The sequence below is a fragment of the Halichoeres trimaculatus genome, unplaced genomic scaffold (assembly GCF_033239565.1).
Source record: "Halichoeres trimaculatus isolate MK-OKI-2021-1 unplaced genomic scaffold, fHalTri1.1 fHalTri1_scaffold_7, whole genome shotgun sequence".
Classification (NCBI taxonomy): Eukaryota; Metazoa; Chordata; class Actinopteri; order Labriformes; family Labridae; genus Halichoeres; species Halichoeres trimaculatus.
The window spans coordinates 38,642,538-38,669,363 of record NW_027437185.1 but is presented as its reverse complement, the minus strand read 5'-3'; the positions used below and the strand labels follow the sequence as shown (position 1 = coordinate 38,669,363).

The 26,826-nt window shown below is 37.1% G+C and overlaps 1 protein-coding gene across 2 annotated transcripts in view; it reads right to left on the bottom strand.

Annotated features, from left to right (window-relative positions):
- The window catches only part of fstl5 (follistatin-like 5), a 279,805-nt gene that overhangs the window by 147,129 nt on the left and 105,850 nt on the right, over nt 1-26,826 (bottom strand). For both annotated transcript variants that reach the window (XM_074674483.1, XM_074674484.1), the window contains exon 4: nt 25,915-26,163. In XM_074674483.1, the coding sequence (XP_074530584.1) occupies nt 25,915-26,163 (249 nt within the window). The remainder of the gene's footprint in view (nt 1-25,914; nt 26,164-26,826) is intronic.

Below are 26,826 nucleotides of genomic sequence, written 5' to 3'. Positions count from 1 at the left end.
CTTTAACAATTAAAAAAATCTGCCAATGGAAGAAGTGGAGAGTTTCTTGTATGTAGACATTATTCTAGCTTAAAGCACATTTCTTCCATTGGTAGATTTTTGTTAAACTTGAAACAGTAATTCAGACCTCATTTTGTCTTTCAATAACTTGAATTAAGACCTTTTTTTTCTGGTCTGGACTGCTCAGGTAAATGTGGCTTATATCAAGGCTAAAAAAATATTTTTTTTTTTACATAAAATCAGAAAAAAACACTTGATGTTGCTCGGCACCGCCCTGTTGGCTATGGTTGCCTTTTGCAGCAGCTCTCTCTTCTTTGTCCGTTTCTTGTCATTTTTTTGTCTCTTTTTCGTCATCTTTGTATTTGGAGTGGATCATCACTTTGTATGGCTCGTTGTTGGTCATGGACACCAAACTTTTTGTGTCTTCTGTGATATTTACTACTTTTCTCCTGTGTTTGTCTGGAGATCCTACATGTAACCATGGCTGCATTGTTTACATGTGAAATCAGCTGTTAGCAGCCTGTAGCATGCCAATGCTAACTGGTGCTAGGCCGGATGTTTCCCCACAAGGTGAGGAGAAGGAGGTGAGGACGACGTGCTGGTTCTCAGGTGTGAGCTAAGAAGTGACGACATGGACCTGTCCTTCCATCCATCGTTATTGGGAACGTAAGATCTATCTCCAATAAGATGGACGAGCTAGCTGTGCTAACCCAGCAACAGAGGGAATACCAGAGGGCAGAGTAGCATCTTCTTCTTATGGAGCTTTTTACACTTTCTATACATTTTCTTACTTTGGTTTTCTGGATTGCTGCTGTGACTTCAATTTCATTGTACTTGTTAAAACATCAATAAAGTTTAATTCTATTCTATTCTATTCTATTCTATTCTATTCTATTCTATTCTATTCTATTCTATAAGATGTCAGTTTTTCGCAGTCGTCCTATCAGATTGGCGTCTTTGGATCCTTTTGATTTGTTTGACTGCAGAGCGAAGAGAGAATCTGTAAAACCAGGTTTCCCTGAAAGCAGAAAGCTCCGTTAAATAACTAAAGATAAACTCTGCTCATCGCCACACGTTGCTCGTTCCTGTTTGTCTGCAGCAGATTTAGTTTCTGCAGGAACACAGGAGCGTAAAGCGTCGACTCGTGTTTCCTCTCCATGCTGTCTTCCTCTGAAGGATGCATTGCTCACTTCACTGCAGTGTGCACAGACCGCAATCCAACACATTTGTCACGTCATGGGGTCGGAGAGGTTGAGCTATACATAGACTGAAGTCAATGCTTTGATAAGAGAAGACGCCCACAGCCCGGCAGCCGTCCCCCCCACTCCCTCCTCCACCTCCATCTCTGCTGCTTCCTCACAATGCTCGGCTCCCAGCACCGTCGGCAGCTATTGTTCACTTTTATTTCTGCTAAACTGTTCAAAGGCTTCATCTCCAGGATGGAGAAAGTCGGAGGAAACAAAAGCCGGCGAGGGGAGAGCAATAAAACGAATTTCTTTCAGGATAATGGTCTGCAGAGGAAAATGGTTTTCTAACCAATACTTTAATGGACGGTGAACGTGGTGCAGCCTGCAAACAGCTCAGAGACCTTTCCACTCAGCGTAGACTCAAACCTGAGAGCAATCAGATAATTCATCCAGAGTCTGAAGAGTCTGAAGAGTCTAGAAAGTTCCAGACGTCAACAAACAGCAAAGAGAGCAAACTTTACCTCCATCCCTATCACGTTCAGAGACCGTCACTTCCTCTTTGAGCTGAACATTTCCATTACAGCGCTTACGTAACGTCCCCTTTCTTTCCCAGAGACTCCTCTTTTGAACATCAGTAAAATTATTCTGCTCTGTCAACCTCTTTTCCAGCTCCGCGGGGGGCAGGAACTTCAAACACCTTTAATTGGCTAATTTGTCAAATGATTGTTTGGGATCCGCGGCCCAGTCCTGTGCACACACCTCAGAGGAATAATTGGCCGTTTTGGGCTCCAAATGAACATGCAAATGAGGAGAGGACGCTTTGAAGCTGAGCGAGCTATAAATAAAACCATCCATCAAAGACATCAGCTCTTTGTGTTTCAGCGCGGAAACCGACAGAGGTTTGGCGTGGTCGCAGGATCGCTCTCCAAAAATAAACCAAACAGATTCGAGAGTATCAAACCATCAGGCCTACAGCAAGACGCAGCAGGACGCAGCAGGACGCAGCAGGACGCAGCAGGACGCAGCAGGAGACAGAGTGATGAGGACGCAGAAAAAACAAGGATGCAGTGAGACACAGAGCAACAAGGACGCAGAGCGAAGAGGACACTAGAAAGATCATTCCCACTTCTTGAAGAGATCGTCTCAGATTCTCCTCTGCTTCCAGGAGCTTCACTTCTGTAGATCAAAAATCTCTGACTCAGACGTTTCAGACGTTTCCTTTGAAACCAACACGTTCATGTTTTAGCTTTTTATCCTACAAACCAGTCGACTCTTTATGCCAGATTCATCTTTCACTGGTGAAAAACACGATTTTGAAATGAAGCAACATTAGCAGCAGATTGATGAAGTGTTTGGTCCGAAGACGAAACATGAAATATTTCACACTGCAAAAAACTGAAGTCTTATCAAGTGTTTTCTCTGATTTTAAGTAAAAACTGTCTAATTTTACTCAATCTGAGCCACATTGACCTGACCAGTCCAGAAAAATATCTGATTTCAAGTTATTCAAAGACAAAATGAGGTCTGTATTACTGTAACAAGTAAAAGAAAAGTTTCTTGTTTTAAGAAGTCATTTTAGTTTAACTTTCTCTTGACTTTTTTTTTTTTTTTTTTTTTTTACGAGCAACTCAGACCTCATTTTTGTCTTTAAGCTTAAAAAAAGCCATTTTTCTGGACTTATCAGGTGAATGTAGCTCAGATTAAGTCCAAAAAGACCTTTTCTATCAAAAATAAGACAAAAACATTTGATAAGATTTCAGTTTTTTTGCAGTGTGTGTCTTGTTTGACACATGACATCCTCTTTGGGTTGGTTGGCCTTCAAACTCCTGGGATCTGGATCGGGATGGGCACTAAAATAGGTCCTTTTATAGGTACCGACCGAATTCTGCCAAAAGTACCAAGTACCGATTCATGTAAAATCAAAGGTACCATGTTTAAGTACCTGAACGCACCATTGTGACTGTGAGGGAGTGGAAGAGTAGGAGATTTTCCTACTGGACATGAACGCAGCATTGCAAGGTTTTATGTTAAAGAATAAATATGTTAAACTGAAAAAAAAAACATTTTATAATAAAACAGTTGATATTTTTTACCATATAAACACACAAAAGTACCGAAAACTGGTACCGTTGAGTACTGATATTGATTGCCAGGTAGGGATGGGCACTGACAAGATTTTATCAATATCAGTGCCCTTATCAGTTCTGCTTATCGATTCCTTCTTTTTCAAGTGACTAAATATATAATTGGTCGCTGGATCTGGATATCTTGCAGCATACATATAAAGAAATAAGTAAAAATGTCACGTTATGTGACGTTGATGTACATTTTTTGTAGTATGTTATTGACTCAAGTAGGCCATTTAGTGTCTCAAAGTGGTTATAGCAGTATTCTAAGTTGTTTGGAACCTTGCCGTAGTTATAAAGCTAACCATGAGCCTAACTTTTCTTTCATTTGCCTGAAAGTATTTTAACATTTGGAGTCCTCATTATTGTTAAAAAAAGACTAACTGTGACATGTTTCTGTGATGAAAGTTGAAGTTCTACTCTGAAGTCAAAGTTACACCAATGTTTGCTAACTGCTAGCTTATCAATGCAATTTCCCGCGTACATTAGCATCAAGCTAGCACTATTTTGTTTATTGTGAATGTATTGAATGTGATTCTCCTGTGAGAGAGTGATGTAGATTTCTTTGAGTGTTCAGTTCTTCAGTAAAACTTCAAGCTAGAAATCTTTAAACAGGGTTTTCTTGGGAAATGTTAGCTAACTGCTAAGCTAAGAAGATCCTGCAGCTCTGGCATGGTGTAAAGAATTGATAAGGGAATCGTTAAGCACAAAGGCTAACGATGTCCATGGATTGAAAGATTTCTTATGGATTCTCAACAGAAACCAGTTTTTGATTCTCGTCCCTATCGCCAGGAACTGGGAATTGGTACCGCTTCACTTTAAATGTGAAAGATTCTCATCCCTAGATCTCCAGCTCTTTTTAGACTTCTTTTGTGCTACATTAAAAAGTTGGATATTCATCTTGTGATGTGGATTTTTCGTGCATTTTCCGTAAGCAGCCATTTTCCCTGTCAGCTCCTACAGTAATTGCTTTAAAGGTCACCAAACAAACTGAGTTAAACTTTTATATACCCATAATTGCCAAAGGGTGCTCCTGTATATGTATATGTACACACACACACACACACACACACACACACACACACACACACACACACACACACTGTGAAGAGGCCAGTCATAATTATTCTTATGGATAGGGTAAATTAGGCCTCCGGCGTTCAGGCCGAGCTCCACTGGGGAAAAACTCCGAGCATGGAGACACAGGAGGCGTAAACGCAGGCGGAATAAATGAGATGTTTGTCTGTAGGAAGAGTCTCCAGAGCTCTTTTGTTTTTAACAGAAAAACCCTGAAACATACTTGTTTATAGATTCAAATGGAGAGAAGGTGAAATAAACCGACAAACTAAAAATCAGCTCCTAACCCACGCACACGGAGCTGACGTGCTCCGTACGAACGTCTCTGCCCGATCGGAGCTCAGGGGTTGATTTACTGCACACAGAGACCATTACATTTCAACTCATCATCAATCAATCAAACCATGATAATGTAGACGTTCAACTTTAACACCAACGCTCTGTGACCAGACCCTGTCGCTTTAAGTTTACAGACAAAATTAAAAAAGCAACACGAAGGCCGTCGCTAGAGTATCATTCAGGCATCAACAGGTGGAGCCTTTCAAAACGTTTATGGTGAGAACTGAAAAATGAGCTCACATGTTTCATTAAAGGCCGTTTGTTCACTTGAAGCATCAGCGTCATGATGAGTGTTTCTCTAAAGATAAAATATGTGCTCGTATGTTTGCTACTTAAACCGCTCTTAAACTTTCAGGAGGAGGTCGGCTCAGGCACTTGTTTCACATTCTTCATGAAGAGGTTTTTAAGAACGGGGTCTTTTAGACATTTTTTAAAAATACTTCACAGATTAAACAAGTGGAAATAAAAGGCATTGGACTGAGGAGGAGCAGCGATGAGAAGTAAAGGACAAAAACTCAAACTGCTCACATGAAAAACTCTCAGGTCTGAGCAGCTGGAGCTGGTGGAGGCTGCGGCTGACGCCAATCATCTTTTTCTGAAACTGTCCAGTTATTAAATCCTCCCTGCAGGAAATCCACAGACACATCATCCATATTTTCAGGAGGAACATCCCTTTGAGTTGCAACACAATCTCTATGAGTGTCTTTTTATGAGGTTAGGATACAAGTGATGAGAAATTAATACAAATTATTTTGGCTGCGAGCAAAGAAGCTGTTGTTCTCTCTCAAGGTTCAGAAAGAGACGTTTACAAAAAATGGTCAAAATGCACAGAGTATGTTAAACCAGTAAGGCTGTATTTTAAGTAGAGTAGTGAAGATAAGGTTTATACTCTTTTATTGGATTCATTTTATTTTTGTTACATTTTATTTTGTTTTGTTTTTATTTGTGTTTTATTTTATTTTATTTTATCTTATTTTAATGTATTTTATTTTATTCTATTTCACTTTATTTTGTTTTATTTTATTTTATCTTTATTTTATTTTATTTTATGTCACTTTATTTTATTTTATTTTGTTTTATTTTATTTAAATGATATTTTTATTAATTTTTAATTATTTAGTTTTAGTTTGTTTAATTGTATTCAACTGATGTTATTTTAATTTATTTTACTTTGTTTTGTTTTATTTAAGTTTATTTTGTTTTATTTTATTTAATTGAAGTTATTTTAATTGATTTTGTTTTGTTGTAATTTATTTTATTTTATTGATGTTATTTTAATTTATTGTGTTTTGTTTTGCTTTATTTTATTTTATTGATGTTCATTTGTTTTATTTTAATTTATTTCATTTTATCTTAATTTATTTTAATGTATATATTTTTTATTCATTTCATTTTATATAATAGTAATGATTTTTATATTAATAATTTCTTACATTTTCATTAAATTCATTTAATTTAATTTAATCTATTTTATGTAACTTAAGACTTTATTATTATTACAAATTGTTTATTTTAAATTTTTTTTTTCATGCTTGATCTTGGTGGTTTTTTTTGTTTGTTTTGTTTTTGTTTTTGTTTTTTTTTTGTTTTTTTTGCAATCTCTTCTATCTTTAAAATGGAATCCTTCAATTTCCGTGTATTGTTATATCTCCTTAGTCACTTTGAAAAATTACTTTGAAGAGGTAAATTGTTGGAAAAAATATAAACTATGCCTTCCCTTCTACTCTTGTTGAATTGTGCAGCAGGAGATATGTTGATTGTAAAGTGAAGAAGAATATATATATAAATAAAAAAGAGTCTGGCAGAGGTGACCACAGAGAAAATTCCTCCAGTGTTGGATGTCAGATCGTCAGATGTGGAGTGACAGCAGGTGCCGTCTCTGTGATCTGGGTTTTGGTTGTGGGTCAGTGTTTTCTCATCTGGATAATGGTCTTGGGACTTTTGTTTCTTTTGAGAGAATCTGACACAGAGAGAAGGTGAAAACCTTCAGCTGCTGCTTCAGCGTGTAGCCGAACCCCGGGCTGACAGGAGGTGCTGTACAAACCTCCAACCGGTGACTTACCGTCTAATTTGGGTGACATGTTGGAGGCTCAGTGTTGTGACAGGAGTCAGGGCTGTGAATAAACAAACTGAACCTTCAGCCTTTAAAATTAGAGCAGAGAAGCTGCTCATCCTTGTCAAACAGCAGAGAGGACAGCAGCGCCCAGACGCGTCCTTCAGTAAATATTTACTCTGCTCACCATCTGCACTGACTTTTGCACGTCTCGTACACCTTCTGCAACCCAGAGCGTGATTGCAAGTTTCAGAAACTCTGCTTTTGATAAATAACACGAGCAGGAGAAAAACATCTGAGTCTTACTGATGACCTGACACCGGAGCGGTCAAAAGAAGGAGAAAACTGTGGACGTGAAGCTGAATTCACACGTTTACCAGCTCTGAATCAGCTGTTTACCATCGTCTGCAGATCGTTCAAAGCACACGTTGAATTAAAACAGCTCAGGGACGACGTTTCACATGCTGCAGCCAAACATTCGGGTTGTTCTGTGAAACCTATATCCTCATTTTGAATCTGATGCCAGCGACACATTTCAGAAAGTTAGAGTAAGCTTACCATCCTGTTGCATCAGCTCCTCCTCTAACGGCACAGAAACAGCTCAGAAAGTGTCGGAGAGCCCAGGAGACCAAGTTTCCACAGTTTGGAAAATGAAATGTCCCATTTTCTGCCTGATGTAGGATTTCAGCTCCAGGTCTCCTCGGCTCTGCGTCTGTTTCCTAACGTGCCGCAGGTTTCTCACACACCTGTGAGCGACTTGTGTCACCATCAATGAACCACCCTGAAAGTGTTCACAGGAGGACGCAGAGTCCAAATCCTGATCCATTAGATGATCCAAAGCCCCTGAAGTAGTCCTGGTATTAATGTATCTTTACAGATTACAGATTGCAGAAAATAAATCTCAGGAGTGTCTGAAGCGTTTTCTGAGGGAGTCTCCTGTTTTTTAACCCTCTCTCCTGCTGAACTTCTGATTTGTAATTTCTCAAGATTTTCTCCTGAATTTCCACATTGATACTCAAACAGACTGAATAATGGGAATGGTACTTTGAATAATGTCAATATGCAAAAAATCTTTTTACTTTATAAAAAAGGGACTTTCCAATCACCAGTTATGGCTCCTAATCATCGTTGCTAGGCAACACGGCACTGTTGGTTGTGGCTGCCTGTTACAGCAGCTCTCTCTTCTTTGTCCGTTTCTTTGTCTGTTATTTTTTCTCCTGTGTTTGTCTGGAGATCCTACATGTAACCATGGCTGCATTGTTTACATGTGAAATCAGCTGTTAGCAGCCTGTAGCATGTCAATGCTAACTGGTGCTAGGCCAGATGTTTCCCACAAGGTGAGGAGAAGGAGGTGAGGACGACGTGCTGGTTCTCAGGTGTGAGCTAAGAAGTGACGACATGGACCTGTCCTTCCATCCATCGTTATTGGGAACGTAAGATCTATCTCCAATAAGATGGACGAGCTAGCTGTGCTAACCCAGCAACAGAGGGAATACCAGAGGGCAGAGTAGCATCATGCTATTCACAGACATGGCTAACAGAGCTAACATCAGACACCAACGCCACATTGGAGGAGCTTCACCTGCAGGAGACAGAGACTGAACAGCAATCAATTTAAGAGAATAATAATATTTTTTTTTTGCATATTTTTTTCTAAAATTTCTGAAAATTTTGCTTTTTTTCAAAATCTTTTGATTTTTTTGACAGTCTTAGAAATGCTAAAAAGAAGTGAGATTTTTGCAAATTTATTTTATTTCTATTTTTTTTCTACATTTTCACATTTTTTTAATTTAAGATTTTCTTTTTTTTTTTTTTGCAAATTAGTTTATTTTTTTTTATATTTGCAGGCATTTAACATTTCAAAACTTTATCAACATTTTTTTTAATCTTAGAAATTATAAATATTATTTTAAATCCTTGCAGATATATTTATAAAAAATATTTTTTAAAAGTATCGTGCTCAGTTTCATAAACTTAAAAAAAAACAAAAAAAAAAACTTTCATATGTCACCTGAAGTCCAAGTTCGGTGAAGGAATTATACGGTAGATTTTATTTGCTTAGTTTGAGGGTTTCCAGGAGTTCCGGTCCTGGCACTCTTGGAAACCCTCAAACTAAGCAAATAAACATCCACTGGACACTTCACGACAAACAAAAACAGACTTTTAAACACAATCGGACATAAGGCAACCCAACCCAGAGCAATAGACTTCCTCCCAGGCCAGTTATTCACTTCCCAGGTCACCTTGGGGGACTGTAAGACAGACGGTGTTAACGATGAGAAACCTGACTGAACTCGTTGACTGATGGTGGCGTTGTAGTCTTTACTCTTGGTCTCTACACTGTGACTACCTCATGTCCCCTCATCAACATTTTCTCTTTCCTCTTTCCAAAAAACTGCTCCCAACAGGAGAAAAACAAAGTGATGAAACTTCCCGACCACGTCCCTCCCTCCAGCTCTGTCCTACATCTGCATCTGTCTGCACCCTGCCGTAACAAGGCAGGAAACTGTGGCGTGTTTTCACTGATATGAGCATCATTAGCAGGAGCAGGAATCAGAGAAAAAGCAGAAAAAATCAATGCCAGCATATTTGATCCTTGAGCCCATTCAGCAGCTGCATCCTGTTACCTGACGCTTTCCAATGACCATGTTGGTGAATCATCGATTTGTGAGACACATGAATCCTCGGTGCCACGGCTCCAACAGAAAGCCTCCTGTTAAACACGTCAAAGTGAGACATGGAGGCACCATTCATTCCTGTAAATGTAATTTCAGAGCGTTTGTTGGAGTATTAGCGCCGACCCGGCCTTGGAGCTCTCTATTCTCCGCGTCTTGTCAAACATTAATTCTCTTACTGACCATTAAAAATGTTGCGATGATGACTCCAGACGCTGAGTGTATGCACGCTCAGGGTGTTCAAGGCTGAGGATGTGTTGCTCTCTTTGCCACTCTTTCTCTCAGCTAATGGCTCCTCTGCCCTTATTTCGCCTTTTTCCCCGACTGTGATAAGGCTGCTGTCATAAATATCCATTTCCAGCAAAATAAAACCCTCATGGAAAGAATAATAGCAAACAAGCACTTTTGTCATAGTGTCACTGCACACACACTGATGATAGTCTCAGTGAGTGTGTGTGTGTGTGTGTGTGTGTGTGTGTGTGTGTGTGTGCTCTTAGTGAAAGAAAGCAATCTGATCCTGCATCAACTGATCTGATACACAGCTGATGAGCTCATAATCTGGATAGATTGGACTGGAACATTAATCTCCTCTGCCCTGACTGCTGCAGAAGCTAACACCAACATTTAGACCAAGGGTGTTCAACCTGTGGCTCTGGAGCCTCATGCGGCCCTTTGACTCCTCTGCAGTGGCTCCTTGTAGCTTTAAAAATATCACTGAAATAAAGAATAGTTATTTTTCTTCCAGAGGATGTTGATGATTAAAGACACTGACACTAAATAAAATCCTGCGTTAACATTTAGTTGAACTAAATCTTCATCCCATCTGTCAATAAAGCCTGCCACCACTCTACTTCACCTCCTACAACAACAACAGCCCACCAACTTTCCATGCACCTGTGGCTAACCTCAAGTTTTACAGCCCTGGGAAGATAACTAAATTTCTGGGTGTTTTTTTCTTTTTAAACCAACAGAAAATGATGAGTTTAGCAATTTTATCAATATTTAAAGAAATCAAGAATTATTTCTTTTTTTTTTTCTTTTTTTTTTTAAATAATACAACAATAATACAATTCTGCTGTTTTTTTCAAAGTGCCGTTTTAATTTGTTTTTACAGTTTTGCATATTTTTTGTATTTGATTTATTTTACTTTTGCAAGTTTATAGATTTTTTTTTTTTGAGGTTTTTTTTTTTTTGAGTTTTTTGAGTTTTTTGAAGTTTTGGGGAGTTTTTTGAAACCAACAGAAAATAATGAGTTAAGAGATATTATCAATATTGAAAAAAAATCAAGTATTATTTAATTTTTTTTCTGAGGCAAAACATAAGCAAATAAGGAGTATAAAATGCAGATACTTTTTAAAATGTGAGAATTTTTTTTATTTTTTATTTTCAATTATTATTATTATTTTTATTTTATTTTTTTTAGATTAAAAAAAATTTGGGATTTTTTTTGCAGATTTCCCATGTCTTTTATGATATTTCTTGCCAATTTTGAAGTTTTTCTAAATAATTTGATATTGTTTGCCAGTCTTAGAAATAAAAAAAAAGCTTAGATTTTTGCAAATTTTTGTTATTTCTATTTTTTATACATTTTCACTTTTTTTGAAATTTAACATTTTCAATTTTTTTGCAAATTTGTTAAATATTTTTTTAATATTTGCAGGGATTTGAAATTTCAAAAATTCATCACATTTTTTTTTATTTTAGAAATTATTTATATTTAAATCGTTGCAGATATATTAAAAACAATTTAAAAAAACTATCACATGCTCAATTCCATTAACCTAGAAAAATAGAAAGAAAAAAAAACCCTCTCAATTAGATCATCCCTCCATAATAGCTTTTAATAATGAATAGATTTTTATCTACTTTATTGCCTTTATTGTGAGGATAAAGTAGATTTTGTGGCTCTGAATGACATTAATCCAGGTGAGCTGAGACAAATGTCTCCTATGAAAGTAACGGTTGCAGACCCCTGGTTTAGCCGGTTGGTGCAGCCTTTAGGTTGTTTATCATTCAGAACATGCTGGAAAATAATTCAAAGTGTGTTTTTCAGGCCTAGTTTTTACCTTGGTTATTCTGAAGGAACGTTTATTTTTTGCTCTGGTGAAAGAAATCTCAGGCAAAGCAATCTGTGAATCTAATTTAGCAGAGAAACCTCTTTAAGCAACAAAGAGCGGATGATGTAAACAGATTTAACTTCAGAGTCGACGGGCACAATCGACCTTTCAGCTGACAATGGTTTGGGCGTCCTTGCAAACTTAATGATCCACAAGTCTAGATTTTAATGAGGAGCTTGTTCTCTGGCGCTGCCGTCGATGACAATATGCCAGGTCTGGTCCAGAGGTCACAGCATTAATGACGCCACACAGTCATTAAAGGGAAGAGGGGGAGCTCAGGAGGCTGCGGCGCCCTTTACTGTACACACAGGCCGGCCTCGTCCCAGAGCCGCTCCGCTGGGAGACGCACAAACACATCACTAAGGTAGCAGGTCTCTGGAGGCAGGAAAATTTGACGCTTCATGAGCTTGTTTTTCTTGGCAGAGCCCAGGGGAGTCGCCCACAAAGAGTTTGTTGTGCTGAGCACAAGGGAGGCAGCGAACAACAGACGCTGGCTGCTCCAACAAGCCCTACTTTTATAGACAGCCTAATTACAGATGTTCATTATCCCTATGCTGCATATGTGCCTGTTTTTGTTCAAGAAATAAATGTACCTCTGCTGCAAGCTGCCTATAAAACCAGACCGCTCAAAGATAACAGAAAAAGCTGGAAAATCTGTTCTTAGAGTGTTTGTCTTTGAGGTTTCTGAAAAGCAGGAGTCAAAAGCACTAATCACTGTACCCAGGATGTAAGGAAATCAGTCTTTGAACGCTAATCTTTGAAGGATCACAGCTGCTATTCAGCATCGAGTATCAGCTGAGTATCTGTGGATGGATAACTTTTAGAAAAACAGCTGTTTTCATTACATCAGAGACGTGATGGCTGGGCGCTGGACTCCTCCGACACAGGTTCATGAATAAATGTGCAGCTCCAGCAGCATGTCTGACCATGTCAACCTCAGCGTGGGTTTCAGGGGGATGCGAGGACACGGTTTCATCAATATTAAATCTGTATTGACTTTTTCTCCCTCACTGATTATGCAAAACAGAAAATATTTCATTGATTATTCATCCCCAAAAGGCGAACTCCCTCCAAGACTTCACTCTGTCTGACCACATCAGTAACAGCTGCACAGCTCAACTCAATACATGAAGCTGACTGTTGCTAAAGAAACAAGGAAGTTCAACAAAAGTTTTTTTTTCTCATCATCCACCGTTCATACACATCTTTAACTCTTCTAATAAAACAGAGTTAGAAACTTTGTTTTAATCATTGATAGATATTATTTTTAGCCCTGATTTTAAAAAGAAAAATGGTGTCAGTCGCTATTAAATACACACGCTTATGTATCCTATCCTGCCTTTATTAAACCTGGAGGTACAGTGAAAGATTATCAACCATCAGTTTTGTATCTGTGAGGTAGAGCTGTCCAAATTAGTCAAATTCAGTATCTTGGGTCATCTACTCAGCTTCAGTTTGGTATGAGCTCATCCTCAGGTTTAAAAAGTGAGGCAATGTGCTTCAGCTAAGCAAAGTAATAATAATTATAATAATAATAATAATAATAATAATAATAATAATAATAAGAAGAAGAAGAAGAAGAAGAGAATAGAATAGAATAGACAATTGTCATTGCACAAAGCAACAAGATTTAAAAAATAATAACCAATAATAATATTTTTTATTATTATAATACTACTAATAATAACTATAGTAATAAAAATAATATTAATAATACTCATAAAATAATAATAATGATAATAATAAATATTATTTGTATTTCTATTATTATACTAATTATAACTACAATAATAACATCTATATTAATAACTATAGTAATAACTATAATAAATCATAAGAAATAGTAAAAGTTATAATAATAATAATAATAATAATAATAATAATTATTATTATTATTATTATTATTATTGTTATTATTGTTATTATTATTATAACTTTAACAATAGAATAGAATAGTATAGACTTTATAGTCATTGCACAAAGCGATAAGATTTTAATAATAACAATAACAAATAATAATAATAATAATAATATGATAATAATAAAAATAAAAATAATAATAATAATAATAATAATAATAATAATAATAATAATAATAATAATAATACATTTAATTTATAAAAGCGCTTTTCTGAACACTCAAAGACGCTTTACAGTGGATAAAAACAGCATATAAAAAAAACACACAATAAATAAAACATGAATGAAAAGAAGCCGAGCAGAAAAATAAAGTGCATTCAAAAGACAATCATTAAAAGCTTTTTTAAAAAGTTGGGTTTTGGTTAGTGTTTTGAAGGTGGGGGGGTGGGGACAGTTACGGATGTGAAGTGTTAAAGTGTATCCAGAGAGTGGGGGGAACGACAGAAAAAGCTTGGTCCTAATAATAAATAATACACTTTTTTTGTTAAAGCCTTTAACAAAAAAATTAAATAAATAAAAATCTGAATTGCTAATTTCTCTCATGGTGCACATCGCTTAGAGGTGGGGATGGGGATTTACAGCAGAGGCTCAGAGCCTGCCCTGTTTGCAGTATGGCTACCACTGACATTCTGCCTTAAAATTCTGCATCAGAAACAGATTTATGATGTCATGGAGACTAAGACCCTCCTCACATGAGGATGGCCCCGTATCGAAGCAATATTCGTAGCTGCTGGAACAACATCAGAATCAGTTCGCCTGCCGCCATTGTTGTTGTTGTTGTTGTTGTTGTTGTGTGACAATGTGGGTTGGGGGGCGGGAGTAGGAGGGGTCACCGTCTTTTCCAGACTTATCTGTTTTTACCAAATACGGCATGAAGACGAATACGCAGATATCCACCTGCAGACCCGTTTTCAAAAAAGATACGTCTCAGTGTGTCAATATCAGCTGATCAATAGTTTATTTTACCGGAGTCGTATAAATCTGTACTCGTGTAAAGCCCACCTCAGTCCATTCATCATTCAGTCTTTAGTCTCAGGAGAGGTCAGATAATTTCAGGGAACATGTCAACGTGAAAATGAGTAAATGCAAATTCCCTCTCTTGTTGTAACTCAGACATCTAGACATCGTAAAAAAAAAAAAAAATTAACACAGGGTGAGCTGAGTGAGTGGCTCCAGCTTGTTGACTGATTATATTACACAGGAAAAGGAAATGCATGAAATTATTTCCATGAGCTGCTTTAGAGCCACCATTAAAACTAATTTCACTTGATTTCCAAATCAAAACAGCAGTTTGAGCTGATTTACATCATTAATGTGGACTTCAAAACAGTTTGAAAGTCACTCGAATGATGAGTTTTTTAATGCCTGATTAAAATGTAATAAAGTGGGATTTAAGGATTTAATTGTTAGACAGCCAAAGTAAACACCGATCAAGCTGAGTCCTTCACTTTTTTTTTCTTAATAAAAAAATGACAGAGCAGGACCAGCTTTTCACTGAAAATATTCAGTTTCTGTTTTTGTCAAACAGAAGAGATAGATGAATGTTCGTCTTTAGCTACAGCACCTGACTGGGACGTCATTCATTCATCATAGTATAGATGACCTGAAGAGGAACTGATGATTGACCTTGTTTCTTTTCAGTGCAGCCTTCATGAACATCCAAACAACGCGTTTCCTCTGGATGAGGCTCGAGCAGAGACTCAAGGACACGAGCAGCGAGATCCTTGATCCAGCTCAGGTAGTGGAGCGGCGGCGGGGCTGTAATTATGAAATGGAGAACTCTATTGTTAGCTCTAAAACACTAATCATCCATCACAGCAGGCAGTAACGTACAGGCAGCCACTCTCTCCTGATTGAACACTTCACAGCTATTAAAGATAATATAATGCTGCTCTTTTCACCCTTTGTGAGAATAAAACGCATAAAACTGAAGGATGCCAGGGGTCAGAAGAACAAGCTTTCAAAATTCACAGGTCCAAAGAAAGTTTTCCTGTCCTTCTGTACTTTTGTATTTTCCTGGAAACCTTAAATTTTTTAATATACACTAGACGACCTTTTTTAAGAGTTCATGGATCTGTCTTAATGAGATCATTTCAGCAGGACACACAACATGTGAGTTCACTGCAGTTTGCTTGTCTGACGGCAACAGGAACCAGTTTATGCTTTTGTCATGTGTACAATTGTTATCGAAGCCAAAGATGGTCAAAGACAGACTGATTGGTGACTTTTTTAAATGACTAATATTGGTTGATTTGATAACCAATGAAGCTGATTGTAAAAAAAAATAAACAATAATGTCTGCAGACACTGCAGGGAGCCTCATCTGTGAGGCTTTTGCCGTCCGTCAGATTGACAGCACTATTTTTGATTTTTTTTTTATCTTTTATTTTTATTTTCTTATCCTCAAAGGCAGAATTTAATATCTTAAAAAAAAAGAAAAAAGGTACCGGCTGGTGTTCAAAAATATTCCGCATAATGCATTGAAAACAAAGTGCTTATTATTCTTATTTTATTATTATTATAATTATTATGTAATTATTATTATTATTATTATTATTATTATTATTATTATTACTGTTGTTGTTACAGTTGTTATCATTTTAATTATAGTTATCATAATTGTTAAAATAATATTATTAATAATATACATATATATATATATATATATATATATATATATATATATATATATATACATATATATATATATATATATATATATATATATATATATATATATATATATATATATATATATATATATATGTATATATATATGTATATATATATATGTATATAATTATTCTATTATTTTTTTTATTGTATAAATAAATTATATATTATTAATATATAATAATATTATTAAATTATATATTACAAATCATATATTTATTATTATTATTATTATTATTATTTTTATTATTTTTATTATGATTATTATGATTATTATTATTATTATTTATTTATTTATTTATTTATTTATTTATTTGTGCATTTATTATTAATAAACACAAAGATCATTGATGTTCTGAAATGTACAGCATATCCAAACTTGTATTATTTTTATTAATTAGCTTGCCAAGGCTACTTTATATTGGACTGAAATACGCCTGGCATTAAATATTGTATTGTTTTATTATTATCATTATTTTCCTAGCTGTCTTTCAACGATAAATAGATTACTTTAAAACATGTTTACAAGTACATTTTTTGGTTTGTCTTTACTGACCATGCCAGTTCAAATTTCCTTTTCAGCTAAATCTCAACACTGTGAATTAAACCTTTATAATCAAAACCTTCTGTAAACACAGTATATTCATGACTTGTGCCCTGAATCTGACCCAAACACCCCCTGATGGGAATGACTCAAACATCCTAAATGACTCGATTCTCACAGTTGCTGTTTTTTTTTCTGTGTGTATTTAAGCAGAGAATGAATTTGACCTCGGGGGTAAAATGCTTTCACTTTGATTTCATCTGCTCCAAGAAACCAATGTTCTCCTGAAGATTGCAGTCGACTGGTTTACTTCTTGGAGATGTGATGAAATCAACTTAAACTAGCTCATCTACCGTGATGAAACAAAGACCTCGTTAAACGTTTTCTCTCGTTTCCTCCCCTCTCAGCCTCGTGATGTGCTGGCAGAGTAAACGATGGTGTTAAACCAGGAAGTAAGTAGTAAATGAAAAATGCAGGAGATGTGCACGGCTGGTTCATTGGAAGCGAGATGCTCGTGGGTTTCTAAATGTATGATCTGGTAGATAATTGGATGTGCTGAATGCGATGAAGCCACTTGCTTGATGCGGCTCAACCTCGGCCCTGATTGTCTCTGCTCCTGGAAATTGCCTGCTGCAGAGATGGCTCGACTCCGTGCACGTTTCCCCCCGCAGATTGGACGGGCTTTTGTGCACCACTTAATTTTCAATCAGATCCGATCCTGACGAAGATGCCAGGCCTTGCATGGGGTAAAAGGGGGGTCATACGCTCTCCGCAGCGCTAATGAGAAGCTTCAGTCAACACACGGCTGTCGTCCTCTATCCCGGCTCCCTCTGCAGATGAGAGGCTCAGAGAAGGTACGTTCGGCCAGGCGCGTCCGTTCCCTGCAAAGACCTTTTCATCCGGGACCAGAACCAATGATAGCTCAGCGTCTTTGCATATGGGTGTCAATCCTGAGGCAATCATTTCCAGCCGCCCCGAGTTACAGCTTGCACACGGGACTAATTGTCTGTCCGTCAAATGAATATGGAGCTGGATCTTTGGGTGATGATGAGCTGCTCTGGCCTCGTCTGCTGTGAAATGTGGCCACAGTAAGACATCACACACACTTTCTGACAGTCACACACACTTTCTAACAGTCTCACACACTTACTGAAGCTGCAGCAGCTCATTTCAGCTCTTTTACTCCAGCTTCCCAAAAAGCCTGTTGAAGCAAATTCTGGGTTATAAATTGCTTGCAATAACTACAGCCCCCCAGAGAAGTGTAAATATGCAAATCTACAATCTAAACAATGTGAATGTGTCTTGGCGTATCACTAACACATTGTTTTGTGAGTCTGAGCGCTGGCGGTGGCTCTGTGTGTGTGTTCAGCAGCAGCGCTGTGGAGGACGAGGAGGGTTTGGCGTCGGTTTAGGATCTGCTGAGCAAACACAAGCCCAAAAAAAAAAAAAAAGATAAACTGCACATCTATAATTAAAGCTGTGTTTGAGCTGAATGTTTGGCCACAGGACGTAAAGAGCTGATAAATGATGAAAGCAGACCATCAGTGACCGCTGATCACCGCTTTTATTAGCTTCTGTATATTCAACAACACAGGAAGTAGGAGCCAATCTGAGGCCGTCAGCAGAGCGTTAGGAGAGCTAGTCATCCGTCTGGTAATGACACTTCATTTATGGCTTTGTGTTTTGGATTTTACAGCCAATGATCATAGATAACCACCGCTTTATGTCCTGGGCTGAGGACAGACCTTATGCTGCTGTAATGACGAGCTGAATGTAGGATTTCCAGCAGGAAGTAGACCAGCTCTCTCTTCTTTGTCCGTTTCTTGTTATTTTTTCATCTCTTTTTCGTCATTTTTGTATTTGGAGTGGATCAATACTTTGTTTGGCTCATTTGTTGGTCACGGACACCAAACTTTTTGTGTCTTCAGTGATATTTTTACTACTTTTTCTCCTGTGTTTGTCTGGAGATCCTACATGTAACCATGGCTGCATTGTTTACATGTGAAATCAGCTGTTAGCAGCCTGTAGCATGTCAATGCTAACTAGTGCTAGGCCAGATGTTTACCACAAGGTGAGGAGAAGGAGGTGAGGACGACGTGCTGGTTCTCAGGTGTGAGCTAAGAAGTGACGACATGGACCTGTCCTTCCATCCATCGTTATTGGGAACGTAAGATCTATCTCCAATAAGATGGACGAGCTAGCTGTGCTAACCCAGCAACAGAGGGAATACCAGAGGGCAGAGTAGCATCATGTTATTCACAGACATGGCTAACAGAGCTAACAGCAGACACCAAGGCCACATGTGAAGAGCTTCACCTGCTGTGAGCAGACAGGATCCAGGAGTCAGAGACTGAACAGCAATGAATTAAAAATAATAATAATAATAGTTTTTTGGATTTTCTTTGATCAATTCTTGAAATTTCTAAAATTTCTGAAACATTTGCATTTTTTCTAATTTTTTTTATATTTTTTGACAGTCTTAGAAATGCTAAAAAAAAAAGTGAGATTTTTGCAAACTCATGTTTTTTCTATTTTTTTCTATATTTTCACATTTTTTAATTTAACATTTTCTTTTTTTTCGCAAATAAGTTTAATTATTTTTTTATTTATTTGCAGGCATTTCACATTTAAAAACTTTATCAACATATTTTTATCTATATTTTTATAATTTTTATCTTAAAAATTTTAATTTTTTAAAATCCTTGCAGATATATTAAAAAATATATTTCTAAAAAGTATCATGTGCTCAGTTTCATAAACTTAAAAAAAATAAAATAAAAAAAAAATCTTCATATCTCACGTGAAGTCAGAGTTCGGTGAAGGAATTATACGGTAGATTTTATTTGCTTAGTTTGAGGGTTTCTAAGAGTTCCAGTCCCGGATCCTACATGTAACCATGGCTGCATTGTTTACATGTGAAATCAGCTGTAAGCAGCCTGTAGCATGTCAATGCTAACTAGTGCTAGGCCAGATGTTTCCCACAAGGTGAGGAGAAGGAGGTGAGGACGACGTGCTGGTTCTCAGGTGTGAGCTAAGAAGTGACGACATGGACCTGTCCTTCCATCCATCGTTATTGGGAACGTAAGATCTATCTCCAATAAGATGGACAAGCTAGCTGTGCTAACCCAGCAACAGAGGGAATACCAGAGGGCAGAGTAGCATCATGCTATTCACAGACATGGCTAACAGAGCTAACAGCAGACACCAAGGCCACATTGTTTTTCCTTTGAAGAGTCTAATCACTTCTTGGCTCTCTCCCGACATGTTTCACAATCCCCGAAAAATACACACGAGAACATCAGCTGTCAATCATTGTTACACGTGATGCAAAGCCTGGTTTTAACCTCTGATAACTGATGAAAAAGAAACTTTTCAGAAAAAAGAGGACTGGAACACAACACAGCCCAATAACATCTTTATATCCCCACAGCATACAGATGGAAGAAACATTTCTACCAGGTGTTTCATTTTTTACAGTTTGACCACAGCCCATCTGGAATGACTGGGGAGACAGAGTTTTTGACCTATGCTGCAGCCAGCCACCAGAGGGAGCTCTTTTTGTGGTGACCTCACTTCAAGCTGAGCGAAATGAAGTCCATTTTTTTATTTACAGTCTGTGAAGTTAGCCCTCTGATAGAGTGAAGATATACTGAAATTAATCTCTGCAGAGGATTTTTTGTTTTTTTCCACTCTGGATTATTCGACACATTCATGCACAAAAGCTGAACTTTGCATTTAGCTCCCGAAATCAGAGATGCAGACTGAGCACTGCACTCCCAACATCGACAGTGCTCGGGAAATGTTCTTACTCTCCAGCTGCCGTCCCAATTTCAGCGTTCATCCAACCCTTTTGTGTCCAAGCCAAGTCCTGGTGGACTGAGCCACATCCACAACACAAGTGAGTCATGATGGAGCCAGGATCACAGCACTGGACTGAGAAAAACTGCCTTTCCCGTGGCCGTTAGCGAGCCCAGAGAGTAATCATCTGCTTCTTGACCCATTGCTTGACTTTCAAACAACCTTAATTGAAATCTATTGAGTGGATATCCTCAGACTAACAGAGAGCGACGTGAGAAAGACCATAAACACGACCTCATTGGTGGAGGCGCTAATATAGAAGTGACGGAAATTAATTATTATGCTGAGATAATGACTACATATCTCCATATTGCGAGGAAAATTGAACCCATTACCTGGAGGACAAATAATCAAGTGACACATTTAACGTCCCATTGCCGGCACATTCCATTTTTACCCACTAATAACCCCCGAATCATAATTACATCTAGATTTGGTTGTGAGCTCTATTACATTTGCTCAATTATCCATTTCCTCTAATTACCACAGTGCCTTTTGTAGTTGCAACAAAGGATAAATTCTCTGCAGCAGTGTAACGTTAAGGAAATCTCTGTTTTCAATGCAAAGATTTAAAGTGATGTTTCTATATTTAAGGTTTTATCTGCAGATAGGAAGGCGTGCGTCAGTAGAGATCAGTAATTGCTTCAACAGGTTGCTGTGTCCACCCCTGAAGCTCTCGTCCAATGAGGAATTGATTAGACGTCAGAGAAAAGCAGAAACGTCTGGACGGAGCAGGGGATGAAAACAGAAGGAGAAAAAGAGGCTTTGTGTTTTTTTTTTTCCTTCCCTTCAGCTCCTGTTGATCTGGTATTGATTACCCGACACTGGTCAAATATCCCACTCTGCATTGCAGATAGATGCTGATTGCCTGTGCAGGGGGGCTGAGTGGGAGGAGGAGTAATCTGACAGGACAGGACACATACGAGAGGCTGATTAGGCCTGTCAGGCAGCCAGGATCCATCATTGATCTGAATGTCTTTTAATGTGACGGGGGCGAAACAGATCCTTTAAATTATGACATGAACACAGTGAGTGGACGCCGAGGCATCAGGGCTGGTTCCCCTCATAGACCAGGAGTCTGCTACCTTTACTCTTATAGGAGCCATTTTTTCCTCAGCTCACCTGGATTAAAGTCAGGAGACACAAAATCTATTTAATCTTCATAATACAGACAAAAAAATGTTAAAAAAAAAAAAAAAAAAATACCAAGTTAAAATCCAGTAAATAATTATCCAAAAAAGGAGTGTTTTTGGTTCATAAAATTGTACTTGTGATGTCAATTTTTTTTGTCTTTTTTTTTTCAAATACAAATATTTGCAAATATACAAAAATATTTTTGCAAATATTTAGTTTTTAAAATTAAAGAATGCAAAAATTAAAAATATTGACTCCAAGAAAATTTGCCAATTTTATTTAAAGGTTTTTAAATCTTAAAAAACATAACAATAAATATAAAAAATGTTATATGTTTAACTTAAAAAACTTAGCAAAAAATAAATTTCTAAAACTAAAAAAAATCAAATGTAGAAAATATGAAAACATTTCAAAGCATTTTTAAGTTTCAATTTTAAAAATTTTGTTTTATAGTTTTAAAAAAGTTAAAGTTAAAAGTTAAAAAAATTGAATTAAAACTTGATTTCTTTGAATATTTATAATATCACTCAACTCATCATTTTTTGTTGGGTTAAAAAAAAACTCCCCCCCAAAAAATAAAAAAATAAAATAAAATAATTTTGCAAAACTTGTAAAAAATTCTAAATTTCAGGAATTTGAAAAAAAAAAATGACAAAGACAAAAAAAAAAAAAAATTGAAGGAATACATGAATCTAAAATATATATTGATTCTTTTTTCTTTTGGTTGATTTTGTTATCTTACCAGGGCTGTTAATCTTGAAATGATTAAAATAAGTAAAAAAAAAAATTTTTTTATTGTGAAAATTTCAAAAAATGAAAAAATTGAAATGTAAAAATATGCAAAAACTGTCAATTTTAATTTTTGATCAATCTAAGACAATGACATTTTTTAATTATTTTATTTTTTTAAACATTGCTTGAATATTTGAATATTGATAATATTGCTTAACTCATCATTCTTAGGTTTTTGCTCATGTCTTGCCACATATTAATCATGTATATTAATCCAGCACACTGTCAGTTAAATGAATCCGTCCACACAGAATTAAAATCTGTATTTTCTTCCAGATGAGTCTTTTTGTAGATGTAGTTATCTTCCCAGGGCTGTAAAACTTGAGGTTAGCCACAGGTGCATGGAAAGTTGGTGGGCTGTTGATGTTGTAGGAGGTGAAGTAGAGCGGTGGCAGGCTTTATTGACAGATGGGATGAAGATTTAGTTCAACTAAATGTTAACACAGGATTTTATTTAGTGTCAGTGTCTTTAATCATCAACAACCTCTGGAAGAAAAATAACTATTCTTTATTTCAATAAGATTTTAAAGCTACAAGGAGCCACTGCAAAGGAGTCAAAGAGCCACATGAGGCTCCAGAGCCACAGGTTGAACACCCTTGTGATAGAGTCTATTTCACAGAGCATTGCTGAGGAAAGGTTGCACGTGTTTCTCCCCCTGCAGAGAGACTCTGTTCACCGATAAATTGAACATCTCAGCAGTGAAAGGCTGTGCTCCTGATGCTGTGTTTTGTTTTGCTGTGTTACAGCTCCACAGCCCGAGGACGTTTCACCCAAACCTCTGAGAGAGGAGGACCGCAGAGAGTTTCATCAGCCGCAGCAGCAGCAGCAGCGCATGGATCCAAAGCTGCTCACAGAGTCGTGCAGAGTTTCTTTTTCTGAGCTAACAAGTGAGCTAAGCAACCCTGTCGAATCAATGCAGAGGCTCAGTCAATGGTGTATGAATATCATGGCCGCGCTCGCCGTCTGTGAGCACCATTACGCCTCTGGCCTGGATGGAAGAGGGCGCCGACAGCCAGGAGCTCTTACTTCGATGATGTCTGGCTTTACAAAAGGGAGAGTAGCCTTGTTTCCAGGGACCAAGAATAATTGGTGTGTTTATACAATCAATGGTGGAGAGCAGTGGAGCCTCTCTGGGGAAATATGAACACTACAGCTCCACCACCTGCTCCTGCCTCTTAAGCAAGCGCAGCGTTTGGCACAGAGCTGTGTGACTGCGATCAGACTCTGATCCCTGTCAGAGTGTCTCTCATCAAACACAGGATCCTGTGTGTTTATCAGCTTATTTTACCCCTGATCCTGTCTCTTCCTTTGAGGAGTTCTTTCTCTTAATTTTCACCTTTTATTGACTCGACTGTTTGTTTTTCCTGTTCACACACACACACCAGAGAGTAAAAATAAGCGTTTTTCATATCCTGCGTGTTATGTTCGGAACTATTTCTTGGCTCCACGCAGTCACTTTCTTGGGTCTCCACTTGTTGCCTGGCAACTACTTGATTAGTGACCTCCAGGTGTGCTGGCAGGTAGATTGACTTATTAAGACTGGTTGATTTACAGTTTCCATCCTCGTTATACTCACAGCATGAAGGCTGTTATCCTGAGCCAACAAGTACAAAATCTCAACTCTCAAAATGGTGAACTGCTCCTTTAACTCCACAAAGTTAATTTACTGAGTCCGTTTAGTTTGAGTCACTTATTTTAATCTTGAAGAAATGAGCAGAACAGAGATGAGTGATTGATTTCTTTGTTCCCTCCTTTGACTGTTTATCCATATTTCAGTCTGAGGCAAAGTTAATGTTTGAGCGATGAGTTTAACAACCTCACAGAGAGATTACAGAGGAGCTTCAGTAAACTGGACAAAGTTTGGCTCAAGGGTCTTCAACCTGTGGCTCTGGGTCCTCATGTGGCCCTTTGACTCCTGTGCAGTGGCTCCTCGTAGCTTTGAAAAATATAATTGAAATAAAACATAATGTGTCATTGATGATTAAAGACTCTGACACTAAATAAAATCCTGCGTTAACATTTAGTTAAACTAAATCTTTATTCCATCTGTCATACATACATGCTTGATATGTGGCAAGACATTAGCAATCAACTAAAATGATACATTTAACAATATTATCATATTTTTGATAATTTTTTTATATTTATTTTCAAAAAAATCTAAATTTTAAAATTTCATTGTTTTAGATTGATTAAAATTTGAAAAAATTGTCTTAATGTTTTTGCATAATTTTAAAATTTCATTTTTTTTTAATTTTGGCAGTTTTTTAAAACTCAATTTTTATTTATTTATTTTTCTCTATTTTTTTTTTAAGATTTACAGCTATGGTAATATAATAAAGCCAAAAAATACAAATCTGGAAGAAAATACAGATTTTATTTCTGTGTGCAATATTATCAATATATGTTATCAAATTCAAGTATAAATTTAAGAATTTTTATTTTTTTTTTTAAAGTGAGTATTTTTTTCTTTTCATTTTATTGAGACTTCAAAATTGTTTTATTTTTTTAATTTTTTTTTTTTACATTTTTTTTTAATTTTTGCTAATTTCTTAAATTTCTTTTTTAATTTTGCATTTTTTTTAAACATTCAAAAAATTCTTGCTATTTCCTCACATTTTCTGAATATTTTTGAAAATTTGCAAAAATTCCAAAAGCTTCTGAATTTTTAAACTATTTTTCTATTTATTTTTTTATTATTTTGCTATTGTTTTTTAATTAAAAAGCTTTTGAAAATAAATAATAAAAAGAAAAAAAATGACATCTCATGTACAATTTTATGACTTCAAAAAACTTGTTTCATTCATATAATAATTCACTAGATTTAAACTTTGTATAGAGTTTTATACAAATGTGTCTTTATCGTGAAGTTAAAGTTAATTTTGTGGCTCTGAATGACTTTAACCCAGCTGAGCTGAGGACCAACGGCTCCTCTCAGAGTACAGGCTGCAGATCCCTGATTTGTCTGGTTGTGTTTCTCCAGCCTGATTGAGTCTGTTGCTCATTAATGACTCAGTTTTTCCTTCTGCTCAGAGAGTCATTTTAATTCACCTTCATTCATTCTTCCTCTGGGTCATGGCTAACCTTGCTGCAGCCCTGTGTGGCTCAGCTGGTCGGCGTGGCTCAAAAACTGCCCACAGCTTGGTATTTGTGTCCCACTCGGGGACCCATACTCAATCTGCATGTGCTGGACTCCTGCACACTGTTCTCTTTCTGGGTCATCTCTTTTCATACCAGTCAAATCACACCAAAGTAAGAGTTAACCTTTGTTTCTGTACGTTACTGAAACATCTGCAGAAACTTTCATCAAAAACAAACTCTCTGCTTTTCTCTCAGACGTTATTTACTCCAGACTCAGAGTGTTTGTGTTTGTTCATGTGGATGAAACCTCCCATCAGAGAAAGCTCAGGCCTCCTACCTTTGTAGAAACACTCCTCGCTGTGCATGATGGTGATCCTGTGTCCTCTGAGGCAGGAGGCCCGGTGGAGCTCGCAGTGGTTCTGGTACAGCTTCCCGTCCGAGCCGCACACGGGCTTGTAGTGCGGCTTGCAGTGATCCAAGCACCGGCACTCTCCTTGGTCGGTGTCATGGTTGACCACGCAGTGACGCCCCAGGCCGCAGTACTTGTGCTCACACGGACCCGGGAGGCCGGCGTGTCCCATGAAACCTGCAGAGGTGAAACGAGAAGAAGTGACTCACATGCAAACACAAAGCAAACATTTACCGACGATTCAACTACGTTTTTAAAACGATAAACCATCACCCCGACTGTTTCACATCCACAGGTTAAAGTCATCGTATTAAAGGAAAGTTTCATTATCTGTTGATTTTTCTGCAGATCTCAGTCAGTTTTTTGGTCTATGGAGCAAAATCTCAAACGCATACAGCAAATACCAAAGTTTCACAAGTTCAAGAAATTACAACGATCCATTTATCCAATCCAACATCGATGATTGGTGGATGAAATATTCTTCACAGACTGTTTCCTCATTGGTCCGTGCACATCCTCACGTTAGCGTCTTTAAATAAAGACGCCGTTCTCACCACTTCATCATGTGACGAGGTGTGGGCTGCAGCCAAAGGTCACTCTGAGTGCTGCTATTTCAGTTTCAGTCTTGGTTTCCTGACACAAAATCCTGTTAGTTCAGTCACATTTTATCGTTCTGACCTTTAGCGTTTTAGCTAATAAACACTTTACTTTCAGCCAAAAGGTTTGCTCTTTGAATAAATCCATACAGCTGTTCAGAGGCTGGCGTTAAGGTTACACCAAGTGTTAATATCTGCAACATTTCTCTCTCAACGTTTAGTTTTGTGTAGTATCTCAGTTTGA